The sequence below is a fragment of the Numida meleagris genome, chromosome 4 (genome assembly GCF_002078875.1).
Source record: "Numida meleagris isolate 19003 breed g44 Domestic line chromosome 4, NumMel1.0, whole genome shotgun sequence".
NCBI lineage: Eukaryota > Metazoa > Chordata > Aves > Galliformes > Numididae > Numida > Numida meleagris.
Window position 1 is genome coordinate 20,691,384 of NC_034412.1, and position 17,575 is coordinate 20,708,958.

Here is a 17,575-nt window from a genome sequence, read left to right on the forward strand (position 1 = left end):
AAAAAAAATCAAAGACAAGGATCCAATCATGAACCAATCAAAGCACACTTCACAAGAAATGTGGCCAGCACAGCTGCTGCGCGGGGAGCCAAACCCGGGGCAGACTCAAAAGAAGTTGGGAGAGCCCGAGGGAACGACCTGGGGGACTGCAGAGGCTTGCTCGGCAGGTCGGTGGGTTTGGTTTTGAGGTACCCCCGAGAGTTTTGGTTTTGGTTTTTGAAAAAAAAAAAGAAAAGGAAAAAAGAAAAAAGAAAAAAAAAAAGGGCGGAAGAACCCAGCTCTTTCGGTCTGAGGCTGCAGGGCTCTTACCCCACCTCCTCCCTCTCTGCCTGCGCCACTCCATCTCTTGCCCGCAACCCAGGCGTGAACACAGTAAGGAAGAAGCAGCCCCAGCATGGCGGAGGGGTCTGCCTTGGGTGGGCCCTCCCATGGTTCCAGGAATGGGGGCTCCGAGTCCTGCTCTGAGCACACATCCCTTGTCCCCTTGGGAAGACTTCTGCAGGGGGCCAGCATCACCCTGCCTGCGTCACGAGGGCGTTTTGGGGATGGGTGGATTGCCACAGTTTGAAGGCACAGCTGGAGCCCAGCAGCCCACCCCGGTTTCTCCAAGCCAAGACTGACCAAGCCCAGGGGTCTCCTGGCATATAGGGAGGAGAAATTAAGGCTCTTTTCCCTTCCTACTCTTGCAGCTTGGGTCCCTATGAGCCCTTCCTGAGCATCCCCTGTGCTTGCAGCTCATGGGGATGATCCCAAGCTGTGTGTGGGGCACAGATAGAAAGAGAAAACACCACTTCCCAAAGCGTTCTCCTCTCCCCCCTGATCCCAAGCTCATCTCACTCGCATGGCTCCCCCTGAGTCCCTCCAGATGGTGCCAGGGCTCACAGTGAGCAGTGCAGCCCCATTTCTCCCTGCTGCACTGGGACAGCTGCAAAACTTGTGGCCCGCGCACCACTAGGACAAAGGCACAGAGCCTCACACTCGTGGTCCTCACTACGACTGTCAGGTGGCCCCTGGGAACAGAAAGCAAAGTGCAGGTCCTGTGGCACTCAGCACCATGGACATGGAGAACTCATGTTTTTGGGGACTGCCCAAAGCAGGGATCTGCCTAAGGGCTCTCGCGCGAGGTCGGCGCGCTCGCCCTGTGCCCTTGCCGCCGTGCTTGTCACAGCCCTACCTCTGTGGCCCCGGCCCGCCGGCCACCCCTGCGCCCGCGGGACGCCCTGGAGGTGGGGGTCGTGCCAGAAAGCAGTTCCCTCATGCGAAAGAGCTAGTTCCTTCCCAGCATGCTCTCCTAAAACCTCACCAACCTTCCTACTAAACTGAACAGGGGGGAGCGGTCGTAAAACGGATCCCGGCCATCACACAGCGGGTACTCCGGAAAGATGTCTTCCTCCAGGTCCTCCGCCTCCTCCTCCTCCTCCTCCTCCTGCCCCTCGTGCTGCTCGTCAGCAGGCTCGGTGATGTCGGAGTCGGGGTTCGAGAAGGTAGGGGAGGGGGTGAGATCAGCCATGCGCTCGCTCATGCATGTGTTGAAAAGAGGAGAGCTGTTGCAGCCAGAGATATCTGAACTAAGGTTAGTACAACAAGATAGAAGACAGGTTAACACCAGCTGTTCCAAACAGAGAGAGCAAGAATAGGGATTTTGTTTTTGTTTTTGTTTTTTTTTTTGGCTTGGTTTGTTTTCCACTCAAACCAAGGGATGTCAGGAAATAGAGACTTGCCCATCCAGTGTGTCTCTGTAGGGAGCCACCAAGGGCTTGTTGGCTATAAAACGTGGAAAAAAGAGAGACCCAACAAACTGGTGCAAACATGGGGATTCCCAGCGCTGGCTTTGCAGGCAGCACAGCGCAGCAGGACGGAACACACAACACGAGGCTGGGGGACACCCCGCCGCCCCACCGGGGGGAATCCCACCGCCAGTGCTGCTGTGGCACGAGGTGACACCTCCGAGGCACACACATCTGTGTGTCCCCATTGGGCCGCCCGTCCTCACTGCCGGCACCGTGCGGGAAGCACATGGAGACGCACGGCATGGGTGGCACAGACAGATGCTTGGACACGGACGCCTACAGATGTGCACACACAGATAGGCGGTGGGCACGGCAGCACCGGCACTCCACCGGCGGCTGACAGCCCCTGCCTGGTGGCATTGCTCCACAGGAGGCCAGAGAACACCGGCCGTGGTGTGGGCCATGGCAGCGACAGGCCAGCTTTGCCTGACAGCAGTACTGCCCCGGGGGGACGCCGTGCCCCCAGGCTGCACATTGAAGGAGCCAAAGCGCTCACCTGCCAACCAGCCTGAACCACGGGAAGCGGTCGTAGAAGGGATCTCCACCAGTCACCACGTTGTCGCAGTCCTCGATGACGCTCGAAGGCACTTCTGCTGCACGGTCATACATTTCGCGCATCAGGTCCAGGCGTTGCCTGCAGACACAGGGACACAAGGGGCAGTGGTGAGAAACAAGGCTGGGGCTGGCCGAGCCCTCTTGCTGAGCCAGCCCAGTACAAGCATCTCTCCCTACCTGAGCTTCTCCAGGGTCCAGTAATGCGTTGCCCCGTTCTTCTGGTCCTGCACCTCCACGGCCACGATGGTCCGGGGAAACGGCCGCTTCTCCCGGTCCTTGGCGGCATCGGGAGGCAGCAGGTCAGGAGGGAGAGGTGAATACAGTGTGTCTGTCAGGAGGACGAACTGAAACTGCACCTGGAAAGAGACAGAGAAGGACGGTGACCTGGCCGTGAAGACCACAGCGCCGTCAGCCTGGGCTCTCCCCATCACAGCATCAGTGTGTGGGGACACGTGCAGGTGCGTGACAGGGATGTGCTGGAGCCACCAGCTCAGGGCTCTCTCCCCTTTGCTCCTTGCCAGCACACAGGTCTGTGCTCACTTGCTAAGCCTATGGCAGCAAGCAGCAGCACTGTGTGTCCCCCAAAAACCCAATAAATAAGCACCCCAAAACACTATGACTGTGAGACTCACCGCTCACAATCAGCACCCACCTTTTTCTTCAGCTCCACACTGATGGCGTTGGCTTCCTTGAGGAAGATGGCATTGCCCCAGAGCAGGTCACGGAGGGAGGTAAACTGGTACCATTTCCACTTCCTGAAGGCCCAGAGGGCGAGCTCGAACTCCCGCTCCGTCCACTGCACTGTGAGAAGGACACAGAGGGATGGTCACCACACACACCCTGCTGCTGTGGCCAGGAGAAGGATGCAGCGTGAGATGCCTGGGTGCACAGCTCTTCTTCCCGTGGAAAGCATCCAAGCCCCACTGCGACACCTGCTCTGCCACGGGGCGAAGGAGGTGTGAAAGGGGATGGAGTGCAGCAAGTGGGCAAACTCATTGCAGAAATCCTCCCAGTGACTTCATACTGGCTCCCTGAGGCTCTGCAGCCAGATGTAGCACTGGAGTTTTTTTGGTCTTTACTCTAAAATCCTTCCTCCTACCAGTTTTCTGGATGTTTTTTATCAGTCTCTTCTAATGGGCTGACAGGAGGGAGGTGAAGCTGAGGCTGCTTGGAGTACACCAGCTCCCCTCCCCAAACATATCTGCAGAAACATCCACTCATCCTCTCCTTCCACTCAAACTTTTCCATCCCTCCTTCGTCACCCAGCACTCACCTTCATCTTCGGGTTCTTCTTCTTCCTCATTGGCCTCAGGGTAATATCTAGAATCCATCTGCTTCTGCAGAGCCTCCAGTTTGCTCTCATAGTCCTAGGGGAAGCAGGAAGAAGAACGATGCAGCCCACTAGGGGAAGCAGGAAGAAGAACGATGCAGCCCACAGAACACAATCTTCATCACCCCTTCCCTCCCTCCTCCCTCCTCCATGCCTGTGTTGACGAGCAGTCCCGGGAACAATGGGATGATGGATTTGTCATTGTTCTGAGATGCACCGAGCTCCCCCATGCAAACATCTGCTGGGTGTGGTGGTGCTGGGACAGCCTAGGAAGCCTGGCCACATACCAGCCGCTGCTGCTCCAGAAGGTAATTTGCCTCCTCCCTCTCCCGCCGGTACTGGTCCTCCAGCTCCTGAAGCCTGGGAGGAGCAGGGAAGATGGGGATGACCAAGCTGTGCTCTTGCCCTCATCCCCCTCCCAGCCCCACGTGCCCACCTCTGCTCCATCTCCTGCTTCATGTCGATGCCCTGCTTCTCCAGCAGCTCTCTCTGGGCGAAGGCCCAGTCCACAGGCTCAGCGGGCGTTTCAGCACACGGTGTCCGCTCCCGCTCCTGCCGGGCCTGCTCGGGGTGGTTGAAGCGGAAGACGTGGCTCTTCCCCATGATGATCCGGTTCCCTGCGGTGGGGACAAAGGGCACAGGTTTAGTGGCAGGGATGGCTGCAGTGCATGGAATTGCAGGCAGAAGCACCCCCTGGGGACCCACCTGAGCGCAAGACACTGGGTTCTGTCACCTTTTTGCCATTCACGTAGGTGTCAGCACCTTCACAAGGCTCCAGGGTCACAATCACTGTGTGATAAATGGCAGATGGAGCCTGGGCCTCCAGACATATTCCCACCATGGGCAATGAACAGGGCTTGGCCAACATCACATCAAGCACCAAGCCCAGGGCAGGTCCCCAGGATGAACCTGGGCAGGCAGAGCCTCTCAGGACAAGCAGTACCTTCACCGCCGGTCCTCGTGTCACTGCGGAAAAGGCAGTGCTCTTCCTTGATGAAATGCCCACTGAGAACGATGTCCTGCCTCTTCTCTGCGTCTTCCCGGCCAACCCTGTTGGGGGAAAGGCAGCTTGAGCCAGCTCCATCTGTCCTCAAACCAGCCCCAAAATATCCTCCTTTGGGCTTCACCCAAAAGTACCCTCTGGTCTTGCACCACCAGCAGGACTAACGTCTCTTGTGAGATTGCCACAGACAAACATGTTACCCAATGTGGCTATACTGCTCTGGTGCAGGAGGGCAAGTGCCCGATAGCACTGAGATATAAGCTCTGCAGACCTGGCTCTCACCTGGTTATCCCATCCTTGATGTAGTAGAGAAGGCACTCAGACATGAGCGGGTCTTCATTCAGGTTGACCAAGTGGGGTGTCTGGGGGACAAAAGAAGGAGTCACCAGGGCACAGCAACTCCCAGGCTCACCCCCCAGCTCCTCACCCTTCTGCCTCCCTGACCAACCAGCCCTGTGACCGCCCTGACGTAACCTAGTGCCAACAAAATCAGGGCTGGACTCTGATGTGAGCCTCCACCAAGCCTCCTCGCATTCCTTTTCCAAGGGTTGAGCTCTTGGCAGCTTTTCCCTGGATGCAAACAGGCCCAGCACAAGGAGTCCTCAAATGGAGACGGCCACGAGTCTGTCTGCACTCTCTGTCCTTCCTCCTATCAGCTCCCTCCTGTCATTTCTTTCCCACAAGCCATGGCCACAGTGCTCCTGATGAGAGGGAATTTCTGCTTGTCTCATCCCACTGCAGGCTGCTGCAATTGAGCCTTCTGTCAGCGAGAGAAGCTCTGAGATTCTCAGTAGTAGTAGCAGAATCGTCCTATCAGCCTGTGGGCACTCTGCATGCAGAGGTGTCCTTAGCTGGAGAAACCCCAATGAGTGCAAGAGACTCACAGCAAACAAGGCAGGAGAGCTGGAGGTGAAGGGAAACACAGGCTGCTCTCCATGGCGGCTGGCAGGAATAATGTACCCTCCAGACCCTCTAGGTCATAGCTCCCAGCTCTGAAACTCTGAGGCTCTTTTGGCTTGCAATTTTGCTCCAGATTTGAAAGGTTTGGACAAACTGTCACACCCATGATGTATGGCAGGGCAACAAGGTCTGGCTGTGCTTAGTTCACAGTCAGAATGGGTTTTGCATGCTTTCGGAGCTAACATTCCTCGCCAGCAGCTGGAGAAGTCAGAGAGCTGAAGAGAATGTTGGCACCAAGAGCACCACAGCAAGGCCACCTCGGGACCAACCTTCTTTGGGGAATACACCCCCACGCTTCCCACACACATATCGGGGGGCCTAGCGGGTAGCGGCTGAGGCAGGTGAAAAACAAAAACTGCGGTGTGAAAACTGTCAGAAGAGCCACATTGGGGTCCCAAAGCGCTCATCATCATGCAGGTCCCATAAGGTATTTGGGCAGTGGTGAGGAGCTGCAGCATGGAACTGGCAGGGCTTGCTGCCAGATGAGCTACCTGGGGCAGGGCCAGCGTTTGCTCAGACAATGCTTTCTGGGACTCTACCAACAGGAGTGGTATTTAATATCCCTGCACCTTTGTTTCTGAGTGAGAAAGCCCTGAAGGCTGATGGGAATATCAAATGCCCCAGGTGTTGGCAGCTGACACCAAGAGCCCGACACAACAACAGTCACCAGGGCTCTGTGGTGTCACTTGAATGCGGGCGGTGTCTTCCATGTTTTAGGTGGTGGGGAATGGCACTTCTATTTATCCGTGTGCTTCTATCGAAGCAACTTGCGGCATGTGGACCGAGCAGGGCTGGCACTAAAATGTCCATCACAGGTTCCAGAGCTAACAGTTAATGTCTCTGAGAGCCCCCTGGAAATACTTGCGGCTGGCCGGCAGGTAGGTTTGGAGGGAACCGCATGGGTACCGCCCGCCCGCTTACCAGGGAAAATAAGATGATCCTACCTTTTTTGGAGAGAAAACACCCAGGGTGCCTCCATCCTCCCTCATGGCAACCCCCATCTCAGCCAGCAAGGCTTCCCTGTGGGAAGCAGAGCCCATCAAAGGTGTGCCAAGCCCAGCAGCCACCCACCACTGCTCTCTGCGTGCCCCCTGGGGATGCCTCATGCTCGCCAGGTGCAGCTGGAGCCCATGGGAGTCACCAAACTGCCCCGTCCCATCCCACCTACCTCTCCATCCGGATCGCCTCTGTCCTGCGCAGCTTCTCCTCCCACGTTTCATTCAGCTCAGCAATGATCTTCTCTGTTTCCTGGCAGGGTGAGGGAAGCTCAATGTTTTGGACATTTTGGTTGGGCTCAGTCATGGAGCTGGTTCCACTTTCAGCCTGGGTTTGACGGGCTCTGCAGCCTCTCACTACATCCCACAGAACAAAGACAGCCCCAGCCCGGCCCCACCACACCAATCCCACTCCTCACCCAGGGCACCTGGCAGCTCCGGGTCCACAGAATCACACTGACAGAGCCATCTCGGTTGGAAAAGTCGTTCAGGGTCAGCAAGACCAACCACCAACATGCCAAGTCCCATCACTAAGCCACGGCACTTGGTGCTACTCCACATGGCTCCACAACACTCCCAGGGGTGGGGACCAAACCCAACACCTAGCCACCCTTCTGTGAAGATGTTCCTCCCAATTCCCAGTCTGATCTTCCCTTGACACAACCTGAGGCTGTTTCCTCGTGACCTGTCACTTGTCACTTGAGCAAAGGGACTGACACGTTCTCCTTTCAGGTGGATGTAGAGCAACAAGGCCACAACTCAGCCTCCTCCAGACTGCATAACCACACTTCCCTCGGCTGCTCTTCTTAACTCTTGTTCTCTACACCCAGCAAACAGCAGGCGCAACAAGCCGGCCTCCTACCTTGAGCCTTTCGATAGCCTCTTCGCTGCCTGGAGCAAACATGATGCGCTCGTGGAGGCTGGCGACAGAGGCTGCGCGGCTGGAGAGAGCCGACAGGGAAGAAGAGGGGCTGATGCCAGCAATGGCGTTGGTCACTGTGGAGAGATTGTCATGGCGTTGGCTCAGCTCTGCCCCAATAGTGCCATTATTGTTCTCAATGTCGGACACATCTACAGGTGGGGAAGGAGAGGGATGGGCCAGGGGGAAGACACATGGACAGGAAGAAGGAAGAGAGAGAGAAAGAAGACAGAGACAAGAAAAGCTGTTGGGAAAAAAAAAAGTGGCAAGAAGAAAGGCAGAAATTAAAAGAAAAAGGCAGAGCATTGGCAGAGCAGACCAGCAGCAGTACCCTGGGGCCACTGTCGGAAGCAGATCAGGAGTGGTCTGGGAGCCCTTCCTGGGCTGCTGAGGATGCTTTTTGACAACCACCTTGCCCAAGCGCATGTAGCTGCCCCGGCATCCTGCCCCATGGCTCCAGATGAGCTGGGCTGGGGCGAGGGGCATTTGGGGAAAGCAAGGAGAGCCAAGAGCCCTCACCCTACAAAGGAGATGAGGTGATGGGGACTTGTGCTCAAACTTGGCTGCAGCCCAGCACCTCAAGCATCAGCAACCACCATCTGCTGATCCCATCTCCCAGTGGGATGTTTGGGCCTGCTGCCCAACTTATGTGGATATGCATCAGCATCCCCTGTCCAGGGGTGCTGGTCACTGCCAACCTCCCTGCTCCTAGGGGTCAGCCAGCTTCTATGGAGAGCACCATTCCATTTGCCCAAGCATCACCAGGAGAGATGGTGTCACCCTCCGGCTGCTTGGGAACAGGAGCCCCATCACTTTGTGGAATCTCCACCTCGAATTCACCCTGTTCCTCTGCTGCCCCCAGGATGACCCTCAGCAGGACCCATCTCCGAGGTGTCCCAAGGCCACCTGCACCACACCATGCCCGTCTGGCACCGGTTTGCCCTGGGAGCAGGGCCCATGCCCGCAAAAGCAGTGCCAGCAGCAGCGCCCAGCCCAGCAGCAGCAGTAGCAGCAGCAGCAAGGGGAAGCATGGGGAAAAGGGTCCCTGCAATGAATGCAACACCAGGTCCTATCGGGCGAATTTGTAGGGCCTCACGCTGCAGTAAGCATGCCCTGTACAAGGGAAGGGCATGACTGCAGTGCAGGGACATCCCTGTGCCAACCGTTCCCACAGGAGGGCACCGGGCTCTGCCACTGCCCCTTTGCCAGCGCCATGGGAGCAGCTCTGGGAGCCTTTCCCCATGCTGCACACATGCTCCTTGGCACAGCCTCCCCAAAGCAGAGAAGCAACACAGAGTACCAGTGACGGGCAATACACACATTTGGATCCTCCCGCAGCAGGGTGGGCTAAGAGAGAGAGACAGCGGGGGGAAGACAAAGAAAACAGAACAAGAGTGGGTTCATCTAGGTAGGATTGACAACAGCCTGAAAGCACAGGAAGGAGACACCCTGGGCCCCCCAGCATCATCCCAGGCAGTGGGACACAGGCTGTGGGGTGAGGAGGGCTCAAGAATGACACATGTGGGGCTGGCCATGGATGTCCCAGCAGGGTGGTGACAACGAGGGAATGCACCGTTCCTCATGGTGAGGTGGGCGATGAGATGGTCAGAGTGCAGAGCAGGATATGGGGCAGCTCTGGGAGCGTCCCCCGCAAGACCCCAGCCTGGCTGTGCCCGGCGCGGTACCTACTGTCAATGATGTCCCCAAGCCCCTGGGCATAGAGAAGGTCACGCAGACGGGCCACCTCATCCTTTAGCTCCCGGATCAGCTTGTTGTTAGGGTCCTCGTTGATGACAGCATTGCAGCGGATCTGCTTGGCGCGGTCGGCATATCTAGGGAGAGACAGGGCCCTGAGAAGGGTGGCTCAGCCGGAGAACCCAGGACAAGGCATTGTCCCACTTGTAGGGGCCTGCAGGCAGCCCTCACCTCCTCCCTGCTGAAGGGAAGGGACACAGAACATGAAGGAGCAGCTGGGCTTCAGAGACCTACCCAATCCTAGACCTCCTGTCGAAGCCTACCTTAAGGTGCTGAGTGTCTCATCGTAGTTGATGTCAGCAGGGCTAAGCGCAGCGACCATGGCCGTCCTGGAGTTGCCACCTGTCCAGAGAGACATGGGGTTTCAGTGAGATGTGGTCCCTGCAGCAGCCGTCCCCCACAAGCCGTGCCCCACAGGCCCCGTGCCCGCAGCCTCACCCAGGTTCTCTCGCAGCAGCCAGGTCAGCACCGAGTCCCGGTATGGGATGAAATCTGTCTTCTTCTTCTTCTTGTTCTGGGGAGAGGGAGTGGAGGGATGTGCTGTCAGATTGCCTGCTCTCCTCCTTGCAGAAAGGTTCAGATTCTGCTTGCAAAACTTGCTGTCAGGGCTGGGAGGTGAGCCGTGCATTGACCAGGATGCTGAGAGATCAGCATAACCCACAGGAGAAGCGTGAGTTGGGTCCATATTGGCATCTTACCCCTAAAGGGCTCAAGTCAAACCACTCCACGACGTGCTCCCACCCACCAAGAGACAAACTTAACCCAGCCTCATCAGAGATCAGAGCACATACCTTATTTGGCCCTGAATCCTGCAAAGAAAGCAGAAAAATTGTTTAGCTCTGTTGCAAGTAGAAAGGAGCAGGGGGAGGGAGGTGACAGTAAGCTGCTCCCCATCTCTTCACCCAGCATGAGACCCCCAAGAACATGGCAGCTTTATCAGATTAGCTGGCCCCAGCCACAGGGGCTGGGCAGCGTGGGATGGGTTTGGGATGTATCTGCCCATTCCTGAGAGCTGGGAGTCTGAGTTCTGCATCCCCTTTGGAGATGGGAGCTTGGGTGCTCCGTGTCTGAGAGCTTGGGTGCTCTATTCCCCTTGGAGATGGAAACTTGGGTGCTCCATAGGGCTGCCCACCCACACTCAGGGCACCTACCATTTCAGCCAGAGCAGAGATGACTTTCCCCAGTGTGGTCAAGGACTTGTTGATGTTTGCTCCTTCCTGGTAGAGAGAAAAGCCCAAATCATTAGGCCCTGTTTCAGAGCAGCACTAAAGCCCAGCAGCCCAGGAAGATGGGGACGCCCTAGTACAGGGTATGCAAACAGCAACTGGTCTTACTGGGCAACAAGCAACTCTCAAGTGGAGCTTGTGGATCCTGCTGGAACTGGCTCTGGGCAACTCAAAATGTGGCATTTTCCAGTGCAGTGTGTGGGGAAAGGACAAGTGGCATGTGGGGATGAGGGGCCTGCCACCATCTCCGTTCCACACTCACCTTCAGCCTCGTGCCCTTCGCGCCGGTTGAGTCAGCTCGCTCACTGCCAGCCAGGTCCACCAGGCTGATTTTGCTGACCTGCAGGCAGAGATAGAGCCGGCAGCTGTAACAGGCTCGGCACGCATCCAACACACCAGTACTCACCACCCAACACCCTCCCAGTTGCTGTCCATGGCCAAGAGTGGCACAAGAAGCCCCTCCTGTGTCCTCTCGGGTTTCCCAGGGGCTCTGCTCTCACCTTCTCAGTGGTGATGTCCGTCTCGGCATCGTGCCGCTTCTGGGTGAAGATGATATTGAAGACAGCGTGCGAGCGACTGCTGGTCTCATTCATGTTGGTGGCAGCCACAGTGCTGTGGGGAGAGGACAGAAGTCATGATGCTCCGCAGAGGACACTAGAGAGGAGATGCTGGGGACAATTATGGGGCAGGGCAGTCAAGGCAGGTCACATCTTGCCTCCTTTTTGGGGAAGTAGAGAGGCACCAAACTCTCACCCTGACCCCAGCACCAGTGAAAACTTTTCAGCCAACTTCAGCCCATGCACAAATATCCTGGCAACTCTGGAGGTGCCTGCAAGCTCTTCAGGTCCCAGTGCTCTCCTGCACCCCACTCACCGGGCCTTGTTCCCCGAGTCCATCAGGTCCTGGATGTCATTGTAGGAGGTCACGGCCAGCTTGGAAAGGTCCTCCACATAGGGACCCATGAGGGGGTGCTCCCTCACCCGCAGGTTCCCCTTGTTCTTGGGGTTCAGGAGGTCTCTCACCCGCTCACAGTAGATCTCCATGTAGCTCACCTGGGGACAGCACGCTCTGAGTTTCACTTGGAATTAATGGTGTTGGCGCATGGCCATCACACCGGGCCTCCACCATCCTGCTGCCAGGAGGAGATGTGCCTACCTCCACAGAGTAGGACATGTTGTCATTGGTTGTATCGTTGATTCGGGAGAAGAGGTCCTCGCACAGCTGCAGAGGAAAGAGTTGGGATGCTCAGCCCTGGGCAGCGGGATGCTCTGCAGTGCCCCCCCACAGCTCTTCTCCCCCACTTGACCCTTCCTCTGACTGTGCTTCTTCCTTGGGCATCATGCTCAGGTGTAAGGCAGCTTTTCAGGTTGGATATTAGGAAGAATTTCTTCTCAGAAAAGCTGGAGAGGCACTGGCACAGCTGCCCAGGGAGGTGGGGGAGTCACTGTCCCTGGAGGTGTTCCAGAGCCATGGGGATGTGGCACCGATGGACATGGTCAGTGGCATGGTGGGGTGGGCTGGGTTGGACTTGGGGATCTTAGGGGTCTTTTCCAACCGTAGTGATACTATAATTCACCAGGCAGTACCTGCGGGATGATGCCTTGCTGGTCCTTCTCCTGCTTCCCCATCATGGTGTAGGATTTGCCAGCACCGGTCTGCCCATAGGCAAAGATGCAGACGTTATAGCCTTCGAAGGCATGCTGCAACATCTCCTCACCGATGTCACGGTACACCTGCTTCTGAGATGCATAATTGATGTCTGCGGGCTGCGGAGAGGAGGCAGGAGAGGAGGAATCAGAGAAGGAGGTCATCCTGCTGCGTTCCACTCCAGCTCAGGCCCCCTGCTGCTTACCGTGGTGTGGGACCAGTAGGAATAGTCAAAGCTGAAGCTTTTGGGTGTCTCTTTGGGCTGCTTCGGGTTCAGGATAGCTGGGGGCAGATAGAGAGGGATGTGATGAAACCGCGTGGCAGCACCACATCCCACACCCTGAGCGGGCTGCGATGGGCTCAGTCCTAAATCCCCAGTGGGATGGAAATGGAGCAGGCAGGAGGGCAAAGCCTCATGCTGGTGAACACAGTGCAGGGGAGCAGCTCCTTCCAGTGGACTCCCTCCTGCCCCATTGCACCACTGGGACAGCACAGGGTCACAGCCCCGATCCCATATAACCACCCCCGGGAACTGGAGCAGGGCGGGCACAGGCTCAGTGCTCCCAGCCCCCTCCCGCTCGCTGCTTTATTTTGGTACCTGATCTCCTCCCCGCAGCAGCAGGGTGATTAATGCCCTGTGTTAAACCGCCAGCGGAAACAAGAGCCTGCTTTTTCCCATCCCCTGGTGAAAAGGATGTTGCCATGGAAATTAGAGACTGCATCACTTCTCTTTCTCACTTGCTCGATGCTATTTTTTTTCTCCCCCACCCCGTGGAGTGTTTATGATGCTTTTTTTTTCTGAAATAACCGACACTCTCAGAGATGCGTCAGAAGAAACCCAAACCGGGAGGGCAGTCACGGGATGCAGCGCTCAGCCATCGCCGCTGACATTGAGATGCCCTTGCTGGCCACACACTGGGCTGTGTGGGGATGGAGGGAAACAACTCCCAGCATGGGGCACTAGTCCCTGGGAAGAGCCCTGCCAGGATGCGGCGGTGGCAGTGGGACCACAGTGCTCCCTGCCACTGCTGCAGGGTTGGGAGCTTCCTGAGCAGCTGGGGGGGCTGCATGAACCACGATGGGTTCTGCACCCCAAAATTTGATGGGTTCTGTACCCCAAATTCCAGTGGGTTCTGCACCCCAAATTCCAGTGGGTTCTGCACCCCAAATTCCAGTGGATCTCCCCCAGGGTGGGATGCCCCATCACCATCCCATTGCCCATCCACTTGCCCCATGCCAGCAGGTGCCTGCAGCGCTGCCCACCCATGTGGAGCAGTGCCCATGGCACACAGTCACCCCAAGCACACCAGTTTGGAATGAGGGGGAAAAGCACCCAGCACAGACACGAGGAAGGATACCACAACCACTGCTGTGCTTGATACAACCCAGGTCCTAAATTAATGATGAAGTCTGCACATGAACAGCGGGGTCGCTAGGGAACGGGCTTGGCTGTATTGAATTGGCAATGTGTCCTTGACCCATCACCACAAAGGTGACAAAGGAGGGGTCAGGACCGAAACCCACAGTGAGAAGAAGCTGGCACAGGGAGGACACTCCATGTTGCAGTGCCGTCAGTGCCGGGCACAGGGCTGGGGAGCAGCGGGGATGGCGCCAAGTGGCTCCGTGTGTCCCAGCTGCAGCTGCCGAGCTGGCGGGGGGGCACAGCCCCAGCATGGCCTGTGGCTGGGAAATGGGGAAATGCTCCCACCCTGTCCCGTTCCCGAAGCTGAGATGCTCTCCATGCCCCTTTTTTTCCCCTGGTTATTTGCCACCGAGGAGATGGATGGGCTGGATGTTCCTGGAGGTCTTTTCCAACCTTAATGATTCTATGATGGGGAGAAAGAGGTATGGACAAGAGAGGGAGGAGGAGAACATCTGGAAATGTCGCTTATCGTTGTAACACACAAGTATTGAGCAGGATAAAGCAAAAAGAAAATAATGCCCATATTTTAAAGCCCCATGTTTTGCCATGACAAGCGAGATGTCAGGCCTCAGGCTGGAATAAAGCCCCGGAGACCAGACATCAGTGCAGGGAAGAGCCTGGAGAAGCACCACGGGTGGCAGTGCCTGCAGGGCTCCTCCAGCCCCAGCCTGTGGCCATTCAGTGCCACGCTGCCCTCGGGAATGGCAGTGGGCTGTGGGAAGGAGGCCGGGGTCCCCGTCCCTGTGGCAATGCTGTGGCGGAACAAAGCAGCAGTGTTGGCAGGCGAGTGGTCACTGTGAGCCAAGAAGTGGGGGGGGGGCTGGAAATTGGGGAACAAGGGCTGCGGGAAGGGCTGGCTCCTTCGCTCCCATCCCCCTGCCCCTGCGCCCAGCAAAGCGTGATGAATTCTGCTGAATGAGTTATGCAGCGCGTAGAGCCGCCCCTGTATGCCATTCTGCGACTGACCCTGGGGAGGGGGAGAGGCTGGGAGAAGGCCTTCCACCTCATCAACCGCATTCAGCTTTGGCCATGCTGCCAGGCAGGGGGTGCCCCAGGCTCTCATGCTCCATCAGTGAGAGGGGCTCAGCGTGACTCTGGGAGCAGCTCGGCCCCACACAGCCCCCCCAGCCCCGCAGAGGGGATCAGCCCATGCTTTGTTCATTCATCGCATGACGCCGCGGGCAAGGAAAAGCTCGCTGTCAGCAAAGGGCCGGTGGGAGCTGCACTGCCCACACTGGGACCTGCCAGACGTCCCCACGCGTCACGCTGCAGCGTTCTTCGCTGGCGGTGCATGCCATGGGGGTGGCTAGCACTGGCACTTCCTGCTCCACTGGTGACGCAGGGAGCTGGGAGTTATTTTAGGTGCTGTCCCATCTGCATGCTTCCAGAGCCAAAGAGGAGGGATGTGGGGCACTGTTTCCCTACCACTGTTATTTACATAGTGTCAACTCCTGCTCCGACCCCCATCCCCAAACAATCCCCGCTCCCGCAGTGCATTGGGGGCACCCGATGCTGTACTCACTGGTGGTGCTTCCCGACATCTGGATGATGCACTTGGACTCCCGGCTCATCTCGCGGGAGTTGAAGGGCCGCACGCGCACAGCCACCTTGACGGATGCTCCCGCCATGGCGCCGGCCGGGATGGGTGCTGCTAACGGAGCTGTCCTGTGGGGCAAGAAGGAGGCGTTAGGGGAGCTCCCACTGCAGGACCCAGCCAGAGCGATGATCCTTCATTGAGTCAAGAGGACCCAAGAGCAGCACCCAGCAGCATCCCTTGGAAGGAAGGGGACTGTGGCACCTGCAGCTGCAGGCAGGGCAGCTGTCCCATCCCGAGGTGCTGATCCCACGGAGCGAGTACCCCTTTGCCCTTCCCGTGCCCATCACTGCAGCCCAGAAGGGAGAAAAACCCTTTGACTCGAGGGCAGACAGTGGGAGGAGGCCATTGCACACAAACGTTGTGGTTTCCCGGTGCCCCATGGATGCCTGCTGCTCTGCCCTGTGCACTCAATAGCTATTTTCCGCTCCATCTCGCTAAGCCAGCAATCAATGGTCTCAGCAGCAAAGGGCAGCCCTGCCAGCAGGGCCCCCACGGCCCCTGGGAGGGCAGCGGGGGCAGTGCTGGGGGATGCTCATCCCAGGGAAACACAAAGGGGCAAGCACTGGCCGCACTCTGCTTCCTTGAATGTCAGAAACCGGAGCAGTGCGTTGGGCCCTTAACACAGGATGGGCTTTCCCGTGGAAGAAGAACAGCTCAGTTTGTGGAAAATGAAGAAAGAGCAGAAGAAAACCCACTGAACAGTCCCAAGAGAAGGGGACTGCTTTGAAACCCATTGGCTGTTAGTCCCAAGGGGAGGCAAAAACCACGATACGCTCTGCCCAAGAGTGGGTATATGCATGGTGTGGTGAGAAATCTGCAGCCAGAAGGCGCAACAAATGTGTTGCTGCTGCCTTTGGGGAATGCTTTACCCACATTATAGCTGCACTACATCGCTGCAGGAGGAGCGCGGGGGTGTTTGGGGTTACCAAGCCCCACTCACTGCATCCCACTGGATGCCAAGCCCCAGCATCTGCTCTCAGGCTGTGCTCAGCTCCATTTCCAACGTGTTGCCAGCAGCACCGTGGGCCCAGTGAGCACGATGCACACACGCCTCTGCATCCCCCATCCTGCTGCTTTCTTGAATGGAGGAATATAAAAAATAAATGTGACTGAAGGGAAAGAACAAGCTGCCGCAGAGCCATGCCAAGGCGCCAGGCTCCATTTTCTGTCTTGGAGCCGCTCCGTCCATTTCATTTCCTTGCTGCCATTCCCTCCCGGCCCAATCCCCATGCCTGGGGCCACTGCCTGCCTAATCCGTTGCCTTCGAGAGAAATCCGATAACGCGCGGCTGGTGGAGCTGGGAGCGGTCCAGCGGGTGGGAAGCTCTCACGTGGCCGTCATGTCCCCAGCGCGTACCCTCCCTGCAGAGCTCCATCGCGGGAGCGCCCGATGGCCACAGAGCAACAATTAATGGGATCAGCCAAGATTAATTGAGCAGGGATTAGATGAAGGGATCACCCTTAAACCCAAGGCGGCACTGCCCCACCCTGTGCTGCCATCCCACCAAGGTGAAAGCAGGGTGCCCTGCAGACATCCCATCCCATCCCATCCCATCCCATCCCATCCCATCCCATCCCATCCCATCCCATCCAGATGCTGTGAGATGTACCATGACACCTTCAGCAGAAACCCATCCCCTGGAGGATGCTGTGGTTCAGGTGACATCACCCACAAAGCATTGGGCGTTCTGCTGCCCCACATCCCCAAGGGTGCCCTCCTGCTGTGTCACATCCTATGGGGCTGAGGACTGCTTCCTGCCACCCCAATGACATGACACATCCGGGACCTGGCCACCTGCCCCTCCCAGGTTGGTGTCAAAGCCCTGCGTCCCTGTCACTCGCGCGGCCCCTGCCCCTGGGAATCACTTTTCCTTCAGGGCGGATGGAGGCTGTGGCATGTCTCTGACCTCTACCTGCCCTGGGCCGGCCAAAAATATTGGGGAAGGGCTATTGTCCCCAACCACATTCATTGGGACACCTATCCCGTGTCCCCAGCCCAGCCTTGCACAAGGGCCGTGACGGTGCAGTTTTCAGCGTGCAGCGCAGGCGGGCTGCGATCGCCCATCCCTGAGCTCCGAGGGGACGTTCAGGGCTGGTGGCTGCGTGCCGTGCCCTGTGCCACCTGCCCTGCCCCACCCGCGTGTCGGGGCACGGCAGCTCCTCAACGCGGATTGAATCCAACGTGCAGGTAATGATGCGGTGGCTGCGAGCCCGCGGGGAGCAGCGGCCACCGCTGTGCCACCTCTCAGCCAAGATGGAGGGCAGCGCGGGTGCGGGGCTGGGGTAGGAGGACAAAGGGGTGGCCGAGCTCCGTGCCAGCCGCCCCCTCCCACCGACCGAAGCCACCGGCGCTGCCCGCGGGGACGCAGCGGCCGC

At 57.7% G+C, this 17,575-nt stretch overlaps 1 protein-coding gene across 20 annotated transcripts in view; it reads right to left on the reverse strand.

The window, feature by feature from the left end:
• Positions 1-17,575, reverse strand: part of KIF1A (kinesin family member 1A) — a 32,734-nt gene that overhangs the window by 14,688 nt on the left and 471 nt on the right. For 7 of the 20 annotated variants that reach the window (XM_021396159.1, XM_021396156.1, XM_021396153.1 and 4 more), the window contains exons 2-27: positions 15,126-15,268; positions 12,386-12,462; positions 12,120-12,299; positions 11,689-11,754; positions 11,407-11,585; positions 11,034-11,145; positions 10,796-10,873; positions 10,459-10,524; positions 10,099-10,116; positions 9,746-9,821; positions 9,571-9,649; positions 9,242-9,384; positions 8,873-8,899; positions 7,496-7,704; positions 6,807-6,886; positions 6,583-6,658; positions 4,961-5,040; positions 4,619-4,725; positions 4,381-4,464; positions 4,112-4,292; positions 3,963-4,035; positions 3,619-3,712; positions 2,998-3,146; positions 2,523-2,701; positions 2,287-2,424; positions 1,308-1,568 (exon numbers count right to left, since the gene is read on the reverse strand). In XM_021396159.1, the coding sequence (XP_021251834.1) occupies positions 1,308-1,568; positions 2,287-2,424; positions 2,523-2,701; positions 2,998-3,146; positions 3,619-3,712; positions 3,963-4,035; positions 4,112-4,292; positions 4,381-4,464; positions 4,619-4,725; positions 4,961-5,040; positions 6,583-6,658; positions 6,807-6,886; positions 7,496-7,704; positions 8,873-8,899; positions 9,242-9,384; positions 9,571-9,649; positions 9,746-9,821; positions 10,099-10,116; positions 10,459-10,524; positions 10,796-10,873; positions 11,034-11,145; positions 11,407-11,585; positions 11,689-11,754; positions 12,120-12,299; positions 12,386-12,462; positions 15,126-15,231 (2,918 nt within the window). In that variant the 5' untranslated portion in view covers positions 15,232-15,268. The remainder of the gene's footprint in view (positions 1-1,307; positions 1,569-2,286; positions 2,425-2,522; positions 2,702-2,997; positions 3,147-3,618; positions 3,713-3,962; positions 4,036-4,111; positions 4,293-4,380; positions 4,465-4,618; positions 4,726-4,960; positions 5,041-6,582; positions 6,659-6,806; positions 6,887-7,495; positions 7,705-8,872; positions 8,900-9,241; positions 9,385-9,570; positions 9,650-9,745; positions 9,822-10,098; positions 10,117-10,458; positions 10,525-10,795; positions 10,874-11,033; positions 11,146-11,406; positions 11,586-11,688; positions 11,755-12,119; positions 12,300-12,385; positions 12,463-15,125; positions 15,269-17,575) is intronic. The other 13 variants (XM_021396158.1, XM_021396163.1, XM_021396154.1 and 10 more) reach the window with 7 other exon arrangements.